Genomic DNA, 13,555 nt, shown 5'->3' on the forward strand with positions numbered 1-13,555 from the left:
ATTTTTATATAAAAGGGCGACCCCACCAGTCCTTGCCTGTTTGTCTGGGCTGGTTTAAAAAAAAAATAACCAGGTGGGCTGGCTTCAAGTAGGTGAACATGATTCCATGATACACAGTCATGCTGATGGTTTCATACTCTCCCACTGATCTACACTGGATGGCAGTAATGTGCTGAGAAACAGAGAAATGCACCAACAAAGGCAAAGAAGAAAAAGACTGACAGTCAGCACACATGGATGTAAACAAGGCAGGTTTCAAGTTCCTCTAAAAATCAGGTCTGCAAATGTATTATGAGGAAGGAAATACATTAAACATGTATACATATTAGTCCTCAATGATAATGTTTTGGTTGAAAAACACTGAATGTAAACAGAGCTTTTGTTACTTCAAATGATACATTTAAGTACCAAAACTCTTGAGCTTCCCTGAGGTTTTCAACAAACCAGCCGGGGCCTTTTGCATCTACTTCAGGGCTTATTTTACAGTTGAATTAAAAAACTTTTCCATAACTGTTTTGATAGCTTCTTGAATTCTTCTGATAAGATAAATGACCTCAGGATTGATGGCTTGACTCCAACAGAGTCTACAAGTCCTGAGTGCTGCATGAGACACTGCAGAGCATTAAAAAGGTTTGAAAAACAGGTCAGAGTTCAAACATATTATTCAAACTCACCTGTTTTCTTCTTCTTTTTCATCTTCATCTGCCTCCGTAAAGCTCTTCTTAATTCTCTTCTCAACTTTCACTGTGCAGTTTCTTCCACTGACTGTGAAAGCTTTCAAATGCCAACATTTAAACAAATCAAACAAAGAAATAAAATGAAATACAATACACATTGTTAAATGTATTTCCTTTTTATGTAAAAGAAGCTATAAAACAAAATGCAAAACACTGGCATTAGTTTTTTTATAAGGAGGTGCATGGGTTTTTGAAATAGAGACACTTTGTCCAAGCCAAAATGAAAACAATCAAATGTCCAATCAAAACCTGGGGGGCGGAACCATGAGTGGAGCTTATCATCTCTGACACAAGCTGATGGCAGTCATGGCAGACAGCCTTTCATGTTGAAACATTTATACTGGACAGCACTGAAATACAAAACACTTTTCACTTTATTTTCTGTGTTGTGATTTGATTGTACTGTGGTATGGAAAATGAATTGTCACAAGGTAAAAAAAGAATCATTCAGTAATTAAAAACAAAAAGCTAAATAATTGTTTTTTCACATACAGTGTGTTTATTGTATGTTGATTTATATACATTTAACAATGTGTATTGTATTCTTTGATTGATTAGTTTAGGCATTTTAAATCTTCCATACTGTCCAATACCCCTGCACCATTAATGATGTAAATTATATAAAACTGCAATGTTGGTGCTTTGAACTATGTACACCTGCACTTTCTCCTGATTCACCTCACAGCAGAAGTGTAGAAGGGAATAAACTGACTTCCTTCTGTATTTCTATATCATCAAGTTCAATCTGCAAGTCAGGATGTACAGGCATATTTAGTTTTACTGTCTTAAACACAAAACATTTCCTCAACAAACATTGCACAAGTCCTTCAAAAGACTTTTCTGAGATCAGGCTCCGAAGAGTCAGACGCAGTAAACAACACAAGAGGTCAAAAAAGTACTTTGACCATATATATGCAAGTAGACAATAACAACATTTCAGTACGTTGTGTTCACATTTTTACCACCTATTGCCTTATTTTGTGTATTTATGTAAACCTGCAGAATTATAACTTATAGTCTTAGTTTTAAGTCACATTTACTGTGTAGTTGAGACCTTTTCAAGTAGCAGCAGGCAGCTATTTTCAGCAAACAAGCTCTGGCAAACCCACTGTTCACTACCTGCCTGCAGCATTAAAACAGCACACAGACAAAGTCTCAGGAGTTGGTGGAGAACTATTGAAGCATATTGCATTCACCAAAGACAAAAAAGACATCCTGTAATTAGGATTTCTGTATTTCGTGTTTATGATTCATTATCTCATAATTACAAGAAAAGATCTCATTATGAGAGCAAATTGCAACCTGAACAATCCAAAGGACTTCAGATGCCTGTGCAATGTTGACATACTAATACTACCATCTGAAATATTCAGTGACATTAATATCTCAAAATAAATGAAAGTAAATGAAATCGTGTCATGCCTCTGACTTCTCAAACAGCAATGATTGATAACCACCTTAACCTTGTCTCATAATTACAAGATTTTTTCTCGTAATTATCAGATCTTACTCGATTTGACTGTTATCAGCCTATTGAATAGGCGTTATCATCACACTTATGGGTTAGGAGGGGCCTACTAAACATACTAGTAGGTTCAGGAGGCTGTCATTTCAGTGAGCCAATAGTGGTGGAGCCCAGTAGGCGCAGAGGGCCTGTTATCAGGCATGTGCTGTCACGTGACAAGTCAAGTTTCTGCTCAGACAGACAAAATGGCTGACATTCCTTTTCTTCTCAATGGAAAATGCAATTTTTTAAAGATAGTTCCAGCATTAAAATGTGTTTTGATAACATTTCTAGCGAGAAATATGCAATTTATTTTCATAATCTTCATTCAGTGAACTAGTGCAGTGCCCATTCAAAATGTGCCTGTTTGGAACCTATGTGGTTTCAGTGATAGCAGCATTCATAGCAACCACCATAGCAACGATAGAAAGCCTGACAAATCTCTGTGATAACTAACAAACTAAACATCGAATACATTCAGTGATGCCCGAAACTATCTTAAAATATAGCATTTCCCACTGAGAATAAAAGGAATGTCAGCCATTTTGTTTGTTTGAGTGGAAGGAAACTTGACAGTCACATGACAACACATGCCTGATAACAGTCCTTCTTCGCCTACTGGGCTCCACCAACATTGGCTCACTGGGAAAAAATGTGTGATGACAGCCTCCTGAACCTACTAGTAGGTTTAATAAGTCTCTACTAGCCCATATATTTGGGACAGATGTGTGATAATAAGGCATATTCAATACGCTGAGAACAGTCAAATCGGGTGGATATTTTCTTGTAATTATGAAGTCAAAAGTCATAATTATGCGGTACGGAAGCCATAATTACAAGATGAGGCCTCCAGATGAACGACAAATGAAGGATAATGTTGCTCCATTTCTGCTGGTTGTGTAAGGAAGCAACTGTTTGCATGTAGAACGTTACGACTTTGTAAGGATAAGACATGGTGATAGCTGCTTTTACTGTTAGTGAGTATTCTGTTTCCTGGTGGCCAAAAATCAATACGGCTACCATTACAATACTGTGAGTCATGATTACACAAAAGCAACTAAAGTGAACCATTCAAAAGTCTGAAAAAATACCCTACTGAGCATCACTTTATCTTCAATAGGGGCTTGACAAACAGGTAACGGTCTGAATTGTTTGCAGAACAATATGTTTTGATTAGTGATATCCTCTCCTTCCTGGGTCAATGCCAGTGGTGCAAAGTAACTAAGTACATCTACTCACGTACTGTACTTAAGTAAAATTTTGAAGTACTCGTACTTTACTTGGGTATTTCCATTTTATGCTAATACTTCCACTCCACTACATTTCAGAGGGAAATACTGTAAGTAGTAGTTACTTTTCAGATGATGAAGATTTGACACAATGGATAATATAACAGGCTACGGAAGAGGATTAAGGCCACATGTGAAAAATGTATTTGAGTTCTGACTTCATTCTCAGAACATTGTTTAAGATGAAACCAGTGGTTTCCAACCTTTTTGGCTTTTGACGTCTTACAAAAAGCAGTGTGTAGTCGGGGTCACATTTCACATGTCTATGAGTTGTTAACAGCTCCACCAAATATTGATTTTTCCCTCTAAACTTCTCACATGCTTTCATTTCAATAAATGTTCAAATGATCCAATGTTTCAGCAAAATCAAAGATTAGAGAAAAAGTCCAAAAACTGAATTTGTGTATCAGAACGTGTATATAGAGAACAGAACTGTATATAAAGTAGTTGAAACTAGCTCCACCTCCAGCAGCTACAACAGTAACATGCTGCTCTAACACTGATGCTTCACTATTAATAATCTAATGATGTCATATATAATAATATATCAGTCAGAGGGACCAAACCACTACTTTTACTGCAATACTTTAACTACATCAAGCTCATAATACTTATGTACTTTTACTGCAATACTTTAACTACATCAAGCTCATAATACTTATGTACTTTTACTGCAATACTTTAACTACATCAAGCTCATAATACTTATGTTCTTTTACTGCAATACTTTACATTTTGCAGCTAATACTTATGTAGTTTTATTTAAGTAGGATTTTTCATGCAGGACTTTTACTTGTAATGAAGTATTTTTACATTACTGTATTAGAACTTTTACTTAAGTAAAGGATCTAAATACTTCTTCCACCACTGGTCAATGCGACTTGGGGTTTATGAGAACTAAAGCCTCTTCTGAATCATATTTTTATAATTGCAGCTGTGTATGCATTATTTAGTATGGTGATATGCAGCTAATGCTTGGGGCTACACCAAAGCTATTTAAGAGCTAAACCATAGATGCATGAAAAGGTTACAATCTATCTAATGATCACTTGGTTCTCTTTGATCCCGATTTTAGACAAATTTCAAAAACACAAACAAATGAAGACTCACTGCAGTCATTTAACTTCCTAAATCAAAAATGCAGAATGTCTTTCGTCTTCTTCCTCCTTTCTAAAATATGTTCAAATAAGGGCATGGTGCCACTCTGAGTGTTTGGCCACGGTCAACCTCTCCTCTATAAAAAAGCCCCTTCCTCTTTATTGTATTCACTGTAGCACCGTCCCTCCTAACACTGAGACGAAAACAGAGTGGACAACTTCCATCAGGCATCTTTCTCCAGCAAAGGAGGTAAAAAATTTCCACTTTACTGTATTTATCTTAACTCTAATGAGGAAGGTAGCAACAAGCTCAAGTGCAAATTAGGACTCAAATTACACAACTTTTAGGCCTTTAATTGAGTCTTGTGTCTCCTGACACCTTGCAAAAATTTCAAATGAATTTTTTAAGAAAAAATGACTAAGTCACATTAAACCATATGGAAGTCCAGACTGGCCGTGGTTGCTGTTATTTTTAAAAATCCTGTCATCTAGAGATCTTGATGTTATCCATAAACACCGTGGGTACCCAACAGGGCTCTATGAGGAGGTGACAGCATGACAAGGAAGCAGTATATGAGAGTATGAGTGTGTTTAACATACTATATTTAATGGCAGAGAAATGGGTTATGCTGTGGGAATGGTTTGAGATGTTTATATGGTTTGGATATATTGGCACATTCTGACATTTTTGGACTCTGGGTTGACATTGGAAGTCATTGTAACTGTTGTGATCCAAACTGACAACAGCTACAAACTTTTCAGTGCTTTTCATGCCAAGAGACAGTGAATATTTGACACTCCAAAGACAGATAAACCTACTTTAGCTTGTTAGCATTATAGCATTTTCTCATTTTAATTCAAATGGACAGTATTTTGATCTGACTCAGATCAAAATGCTGTTCATTTGAATTAAAATAAAAACTGTGGCTTTGGAGGAAGTGTGCAGGCGTCACTTTTTTTTCTATTGGCTGTCCTTTAATAGTCCTACACCTATGTGAAGTGCGTATAATTACAGCCTTATAGCATGCTGAAGGGCTAACTGTAAGCATTTTGATGTGCTGATACCATAACATGACAAACTCAGCTGAGCATTAAGTGTAGCCGATCTTTGAAGGACAGGTTCACAGTTTTTTAAGTGTGTCTTAAAACAACAGTCAGGAGCCCAAATGAACAGAGAAACATGTTTTTCTTGCTGTAATCATTCCTCCTGTTCATACTGACCATTAGAAGATCCCTTCATAATGCACTTACAATGTAAGTGATGGGGGACAAAATCCTCAGTAAAGTAAGTAAAAAAAAAAAAAGCTGTCATTTCTCTTCAAGTGTGTGTGCACAGCTGAGGAAGTAAATGTTGCAATAGCATATATTTGCGCAAAAAATGTATTTAAAAATTTATCTGAAGCTAATATGAAGCTTAAGCAATTCAGATGAGTCAAATCAAGTAGATATCTTTCAACATTACAAACTTTTTAGTGCCAAAGTCCCTCTTTTTGTTACTATACTTCCACCACAGCTCAACAGGGAAACACTGTCTCAGGACACACAAAGAGGGAATTTGATGCTAAAAAGACTGTAATGTTGAAAGATATCCACTTGATATGACTAACTCAGACTGCTGAAGCCTCATATAAGCTTCACATCTACTTTTAAATGCATTTTTGCACTAAATAACTGTGTGGACACACTGTGGATTTTGGCCTCCATCACTTACAATGAAAGCACATTTGAAGGGGATCTTTTAATAGTCAGTATGAACAGGAGGAATGATTACAGCAAGGAAAACCTCTTTCACTGTTCATATGGACACCTGCCTGTTGTTTTAAGACAGACTTGAAAAATTGTGAAGCAGTCCTTTAAGTGCAGTCAATTAGATTAGCTGATTATGGCCTTTCCTCTGGCACCACCATCAGGCCAAACTTTACATTTTTGCCCCACTAGTGTTCAGATTCAGAGAAAGGCAGGTTTCCAAGTGACGTCGTAGTGAGATGCGCACACATGCAGGGGTGTAGAGAACAAACCTGCCAGTATAACAATTACAAAATACTGCATTACAAGTAAAAGTCCTGCTTTCAAATCCCATCAAAGTACAAGTAAATAAGTACCTACAGCTTAATTTACTTAAAAGTATCAGTAGTAAAAGTACCTCTGTGACTGATGGTATTATACGTGACATTATTAGATAATACTGATGTGTACTCTTTTACTGCTGAAGATGGTCGAGGTGGAGTTAGAAGAAAAAATTGCTACATAAATATATATTTTTTGTGGGGACTTTTCTCTGATGTTTGCTTTGCTTGTGAAATATCATTTTAACTCTTTGAGCCATGAACATTCATTTAAATAAAATAACTGACATTATTCCCCTCTAAACCCAAGTTTAGAGATAAAATGTCTTTTTGGTGGAACTGCTGACCACTCACAGACATCTGAAATGTGAAAAGGGGCCACAAATAGACACTGATTATAAGAAAGACAAAAAGATTGTGAACCACTGATATAATCTTTGACAATGTGTCAGAGTGCATAATTATCCATTTGCCTCTAGTGTCTGTTCAGAGGTCTGGACTTCAACAAGACGGTTTCATGGCTTTATTGATATTCACAAAAATTAATAGAAAATACTGGCTACTTGTTTAAAAGTTAGATTGTAGAACATTAAATGTTGGCTTTAATGATTATTGCCTAATTTCTCAGCAGATATTTCCAGATTTACAGTACCGTCACTGAACATGAATGAATGAACTATAACTTAAAGGTATGTTATTTTGCACATTTTTATATATTACATTTAAATATAAAAAGCCAAAATGTAATAAATGTGGAAACTATGTACTGTTGGTTAGTGACGTATCCTGTGTTTAATAACAGAGAAGACCATACTTATTAAAATACTTCCTTTTGTTATTATAATTAGCCCTGTTTTACTCATGTTTATGAGGATACTTTTTGTTAAAAGTATCATCATTGTGCTCATTAACTTGGTCTGTGTGCAGATGGCTGGCCTGTGCTGGTTGACGGTGATGCTGGCCTTCTTCCTGTCTGCTGAAAACAGTTTGGCTGCTGTGGACCAGAACAGGCTTGAAAGAATTGTAGATGGCATCTTGGGAGAGTGAGTTAACTTTTGATTCATTGGCTGACAGCATATTAGGTTTTTTCAATAATCTCCTGAAAGTAGCTGCTGTGTTCATTCTTAGGGCAATTTTTGAAAGGGTGATGTAATTTGGTAGTATACAGGAAATGTGCTCATTATAGAGTTTTTAGTAAACAACCTAATATGTAGTTTGACACCCCAACCTACACACTGAAAGGTATTTTCTGTCAGTTAAAGAGTTAAGAGTGTAATTTATCAAGAGTTTTTGCAAATTAAGAACCACATATGAACCCAAAAATAATGAATGAATACTTACCAACTAAACCAACTTAACACTTCTGTTTGTTTTAATAATTTGTACCAAACTGCACCATCCTCTGTTGAATGTCCTTAACCATTAAATACCTGCAAATTACCTGCAAAATTAATTTCCAGGAAATTAGTTTAAAATTAAAAGACCTGTAAAATAAAGCGTTACCAAATATTGCCACCTAAGGATGTATTCAGACCGCCACACTAGGGCGGGACACTGTCTCTGGTAATAGTAACATAATAAAACAAATATATGCTATTTAAACCTCTGTATTGTTAATTATTAACTATTTGAAAAAGACCTTTTACTTTATGATAATATAGCTCCTGATACTGTTCTATAGCTAGTGTTTGCATTTTTACTACAAAGAACACAGAGCTTTACTGCCTTACTGTATGATTGATGCTCAATTCTAGTATTCTAGAGAACAATAGGTCGTACTAAAAATATAGATTAAAATATGTCTTTACAAACATACAGATAAGGTAGAATCCCTTCTTAGCCCTGAGTAGTGTCTGCAGTCCTACTTTTCAGGCTGCATACAGCCCAAACAACCTCCAGCAATAAGGTACAAGTTGATCTATCTGTGGACGCAGTATCTAGACAACACACCCACTTTACTACATGACACACCCACTCAGTTAGTGTTCTCTCATTTACTCCACAGAGTAAATGGGACAAAGCACTTAGTGGTCAACTTAGGTTATTGCCTTACAAATCAAACAACTCATATTGTGTTCTGCACCAAAACATCTAAGATACATAGTGGCATGTTGTCTATGTTTTTCTCTTCTGGCAGGTACAGGACAGATTGTATGTTCAGTCTGGCTGTAAGCATCCCAGAGAACCAGAACCAGGACATTGACCAAATCCTTCAGCAAGTCTTCAGATGTGAAGTTATTATAATTAGCCCTGTTTTACTCATGTTTATGAGGATACTTTTTGTTAAAAGTATTATCATTGTGCTCATTAACTTGGTCTGTGTGCAGATGGCTGGCCTGTGCTGGGTGACGGTGATACTGGCCTTCTTCCTGTCTGCTGAAAACAGTTTGGCTGCTGTGGACCAGAACAGGCTTGCAGGAAATGGAGATGGCATCGTGAGAGAGTGAGTTAACTTTTGATTCATTGGCTGAAATTTTTTTAATTTTGGGTATTTTATTTTACAGATCCCTTAATTTTATACTAATTTCCTGGAAATCTTCAGAGTAATTTGCAGGTATTTAATGGTTATTTTTTAAGACACAGAGAGAGTGGTAAGAAAAAAGTGTTAATTTGGTAAGTACCCACTCATCATATTCGGGTTTGTTGTAAGTTTGTAACAGTTCTTGATAAGTTAGACCCTTGACAATTCTCCAACTGACAGAAAATACTTAGTTTTCAGTGTGTAGTTTTTTGTGTCAAACTTCATGTTAACATATTAGGTTTTTCAATAATTTCCTATTAAGCTGCTGTGTAACTGTTCATTCTTGGCACATGTCTTCTTGGCACAAGGATGATGTAATTTGGTATTATACAGGAAATGTGGTCATTATACAACCTAATATGTAGTTTGAAACACCAAATTACACACTGAAAACTGAGTATTTTCTGTCAGTCAAAGAGTTAAGAGTCTAATTTATCAAGAGTTTTTGCAAATTAACAATTATGTATGAACCCAAAAATGATGAATGAATATTTACCAACTAAACCAACTTAACAGCTCTGTTTTTTCTCAAGATTTCTATCAGACTGCACCATCCTCTGTAAAATGTCCCCAAAATGAACAGTTAAATACCTGCAAATATCCAGGAAATTAGTATAAAGGACTTGCAAAATAAAGCATTATCGAATTTTGCCACCTAAGGATGTATTCAGACACTGTGTCAGAGAGGTACAGTAGGTGTGAAAATATGTTTCTTACCCCAGAAAAACATTAAGCCAGAGGGGAAAACCTCTGACTTTGTTGTAAATTTGATTGTGCTTTCTATATTAATGGTAATATAACAAAACAAATAGATATGACACTTAAACCTCTGTATTGTTAATGCACTAACTGCTTGAAAAAGACCTTTTACTTTATGATAGATAATATAGGTACTAATACTGTTCTATAGCTAGTAGTATGGTATTTGCATTTTTACTATAAAAAACACAGAGCTGTACTGCCTTACTGTATGATTGATGCTTAACTTTAGTGTTTTAGTGTTTTTAATACTATAAGTCGTACTAGATATAGATTAAAATATGTTTTTACCCCCAAAAACATGCAGAGAAGGTAGAACCCCTGAGTAGTGTTTGCAGTCGTACTTTTCAGGTTGCATATAGCCCCAACAACCTCCAGCAGTAAGGTAAGGCAGGGTTGTTCAGTCTTGCTAACAACAATTCAGATATACTGCCAAAGCAGATCAATGTTCCACACAAAAAAAGTTGAGCTAATTATTATCCATGCCATCCTTTGCTTTTCTACAAATTTAAAAATTTGCTTTTTAAATTGAAGAAGCTTCAGATCTACTGTGTCCTGCAGAGGACAAACAGAGAAATGCTGCATTCTTCACAGAGTAAATGGCAGAAAGAGAGCAAGGGTGCCACTTAGTGGTCAACTTAGGTTACTGCCTTACAAATCAAACAACTCATATTGTGTTCTGCACCAAAATATCTAAGATACATGGTGGCATGTTGTATATGTTTTTTTCCTTTGGCAGATACATAACAGAAGGCAGTCCGGCTGTAACCATCCCAGAGAACCAGAACCAGAACACTGACAAAGTCCTTCAGGAAGTCTCCAGAGGTGACCCTGGTGACAATGTGACGAGAAGACCTGAAAATCCTGAACCAGATGATCATGCAAAGTCACGTGTTTTGGACCACTTGAACCAATTATTAGAAAGTGGCAGAGAACAGCGCTCGGGCAGAGGAGGGGGCATGGGTAGCGGAGGGGGCCGAGGCAGAATGAGTTGGCGTAGAAGGAGAAAAGGCAGAGGAATGAGCTGGCGTAGAAGGGGAAGAGGCAGAGGAATGAGCTGGCGTAGAAGGGGAAAAGGCAGAAGGTTTGGCAGAGGGTAGATAAGTTCTGTGAAAGCTGTGATTCAGGGGAAACAGATTTGAACCCACCTTGACTGAGACTCATTTTGCTTAATAACAAGACTAAGGATCTACAGCCATGTTCGTGGCTGTGTGTATTTGAGTACAGCGGTGCTTTATCAATATATTTTTTACATTCTTTATTTTTTGCTGCGGCTAAACAAGTCATAAGCACTCAGACCAAACATCACCTTGGATTTAGATCCTATTTTTAAAAATATATATTTTCTATTGGTTTTTTTTTGTTTTTTTTTTTTTAACTGTTTTTTAATCAGTTTTGTTTAGTCTTTGTATTCATATTTTTTCATAGTTTACTTTAACCTGAACAGAATAAAACAGGTTTCATTATCCTCAGCATTTACAGTACTTATATCATTGTACTCTGTATTTCTGTAACGCATTAGCAAATCTATCGATATTCTGTTTTTTTCTGATTAAAGCTTGGCTAAGCATCCATTCTGGTCTGTGTGTCAATCATTTGGTAATCCCTGAATAATAATACTATAATCTTTTACATAGTTTGGACTCTGTAGGTCAAACAGAACAAACTGAGCCTATTCTTCACCAGGTGTAGTCCCACTGAGCTTAGCCGCCTCTTTACACACTCTGTATACATATCATACAACAAGAAAATATTCTACTAGACTATATAACATCACAGTGAACTATGTGCACTTGTGTGTGAAACCAAAGGAAATCAGAAAAGCAGAAGAGTCAAAACTTCATGGATATATTGTGGTCCACAGGTAAATAAAACCTGAAGCATTTAGTGCTGAGACTTTAACTTTATTGTAGTATCCATTACTTTATTTCACATTGAATACAGTAACAGTCAAACATTTGAACACAATTTCTCATTCAAGGGAATGAAAGTATAAAGTAGCATCAATTGGAAATACTGAAGAAAAGTACAAATACCATAATACCAAAATTGTGCTAAAGTACAGTACTTGAATACATGTACTTAGTTACATTCCACCATAGATATTGTGTCTATTTGAAGTGTCTGTGATCTGGACTTAAAACCTTTGTTAACATGATATGAACTGCAAATATAAGTTTCTTGATGCTGTTCTATTATTTATTTTGGTAAATGCTAATGTCAGTGTGCTAACATACTGACAATCACAATGCTAACATGCTTAGTTTAGTATGTTAGCACGCTGTTTGCTAGTGTTGCAGGTGCTATATTAGATTATAAACCAGTATTGGAAAAATTAAACTTTGACCTGATGACAGCACTTGACGAAAATAATAATTTGTGTCTGATATGTTTTCCTCTGAAAAAAAAAAAAATGTTGTTAAACATTCTTAAAACAATAATCTCCTCCTTCTTCCCCCTCCAGAATCTATGAATATGCAAATATTTGTAGTTTTCCAGCTGGACACCAGATGTCTCCTTCTTCACTGTAAAGTTCATCCTCAGTTTTTGTGCACTGGAGGCTTCAGGTTTCTACACTTGTACAAATTGCATACTGGACCATGACTGGCTCAAAACTAGTTGTGACGTTACAAATCCTGCACGTGTTAAACTGAGATTTAGGGTGACTTCAGAGAAACTTTCCTCCTTCAGCAGATAAATGTAAAAACAAACACTGCACATACATCATTCTGCACAGAGAAGAGAACAACATCCAACTGGAGGAACAAGAAGAGATATATGTGTTTATCTCTCCGGCATATGAATGAAAAATAGTAACAAAAGCAAGTTCTACTGATAAAATCTCCCCCTTACTGACCATTAGAAGATCCCTTCATAATGCAGTTATAATGAGAGACAAAATCCTCAGTAAAGTAAGTAAAAAAAAAGCTGTAATTTCCCTTCAAGTGTGTGAGTACAGCCTAGGAAGTAAATGTTACAGCAGCATATATCTGTGCAAAACCCAGACATATAAGCTTCACATCAACTTTTAAATGCATTTTTGCACAAAAATGACTGTGTGGACACTTTTGGTCCCCATCACTTCCATTGAAAGCACATTTGAAGGATCTTTTAATATCCAGTATGAACAGGAGGAATGATTACAGCAAGGAAAACCTCTTTCACTGTTCATATGGACACCTGACTGCTGGTTGAAGACACACGTGAAAGCTGTGAACCTGTCCTTTAAAATCCTATAGACAATCACACGGTGATTTCACGAAATCTATCAGGGCATCCCTTGAATCCCTCCTGAAAGAAAAGAAAAAAACTTCTTCAAGAACAAAATCTGGATTTTGAGAAAAACACATAAAAAAAATATTCTGCGTCGCTCTTTCGTTCATCGTCTTAATGACAGACAGGAAACAGCTCTCCAACATAAAGCAGTAAATTGATTCTAGACACTTTAATGAACGATGTGGTGTGACTGTAAATTACAGGCCTAATATTTCAAGACAAACAAGTCATGTTCATACTCTGAAAATTCCTTTTTTTGTTCCATTTATGTACAAAAGTACATTAATTTTGTATTTAAAAATATGA

The 13,555-nt window shown here is 36.0% G+C and overlaps 1 protein-coding gene and 1 long non-coding RNA gene across 3 annotated transcripts in view; one reads left to right on the plus strand and one right to left on the minus strand.

Moving 5' to 3' along the window:
* Positions 1-4,785: 4,785 nt before the first annotated feature.
* LOC137180611 (uncharacterized) lies at positions 4,786-11,264 on the plus strand. Of its 2 annotated transcripts, XR_010928022.1 has the most exons (4): positions 4,786-4,877; positions 7,322-7,382; positions 7,621-7,736; positions 8,831-8,915. It is a non-coding gene; the product is annotated as an uncharacterized lncRNA (long non-coding RNA). The 2 variants fall into 2 exon arrangements; XR_010928023.1 differs by lacking the exons at positions 7,322-7,382; positions 7,621-7,736; positions 8,831-8,915 and adding exons at positions 9,021-9,136; positions 10,713-11,264 and having other exon boundaries at positions 4,797-4,877.
* A 612-nt stretch (positions 11,265-11,876) lies between these two features.
* Positions 11,877-13,555, minus strand: part of LOC137180273 (protocadherin Fat 4) — a 37,539-nt gene continuing 35,860 nt past the window's right edge. Inside the window, exon 28 of the mRNA XM_067585579.1 lies at positions 11,877-13,264. Coding sequence (XP_067441680.1) covers positions 13,207-13,264 — 58 coding nt within the window. The 3' untranslated portion in view covers positions 11,877-13,206. The remainder of the gene's footprint in view (positions 13,265-13,555) is intronic.

This window comes from Thunnus thynnus, chromosome 3, assembly GCF_963924715.1.
Source record: "Thunnus thynnus chromosome 3, fThuThy2.1, whole genome shotgun sequence".
NCBI lineage: Eukaryota > Metazoa > Chordata > Actinopteri > Scombriformes > Scombridae > Thunnus > Thunnus thynnus.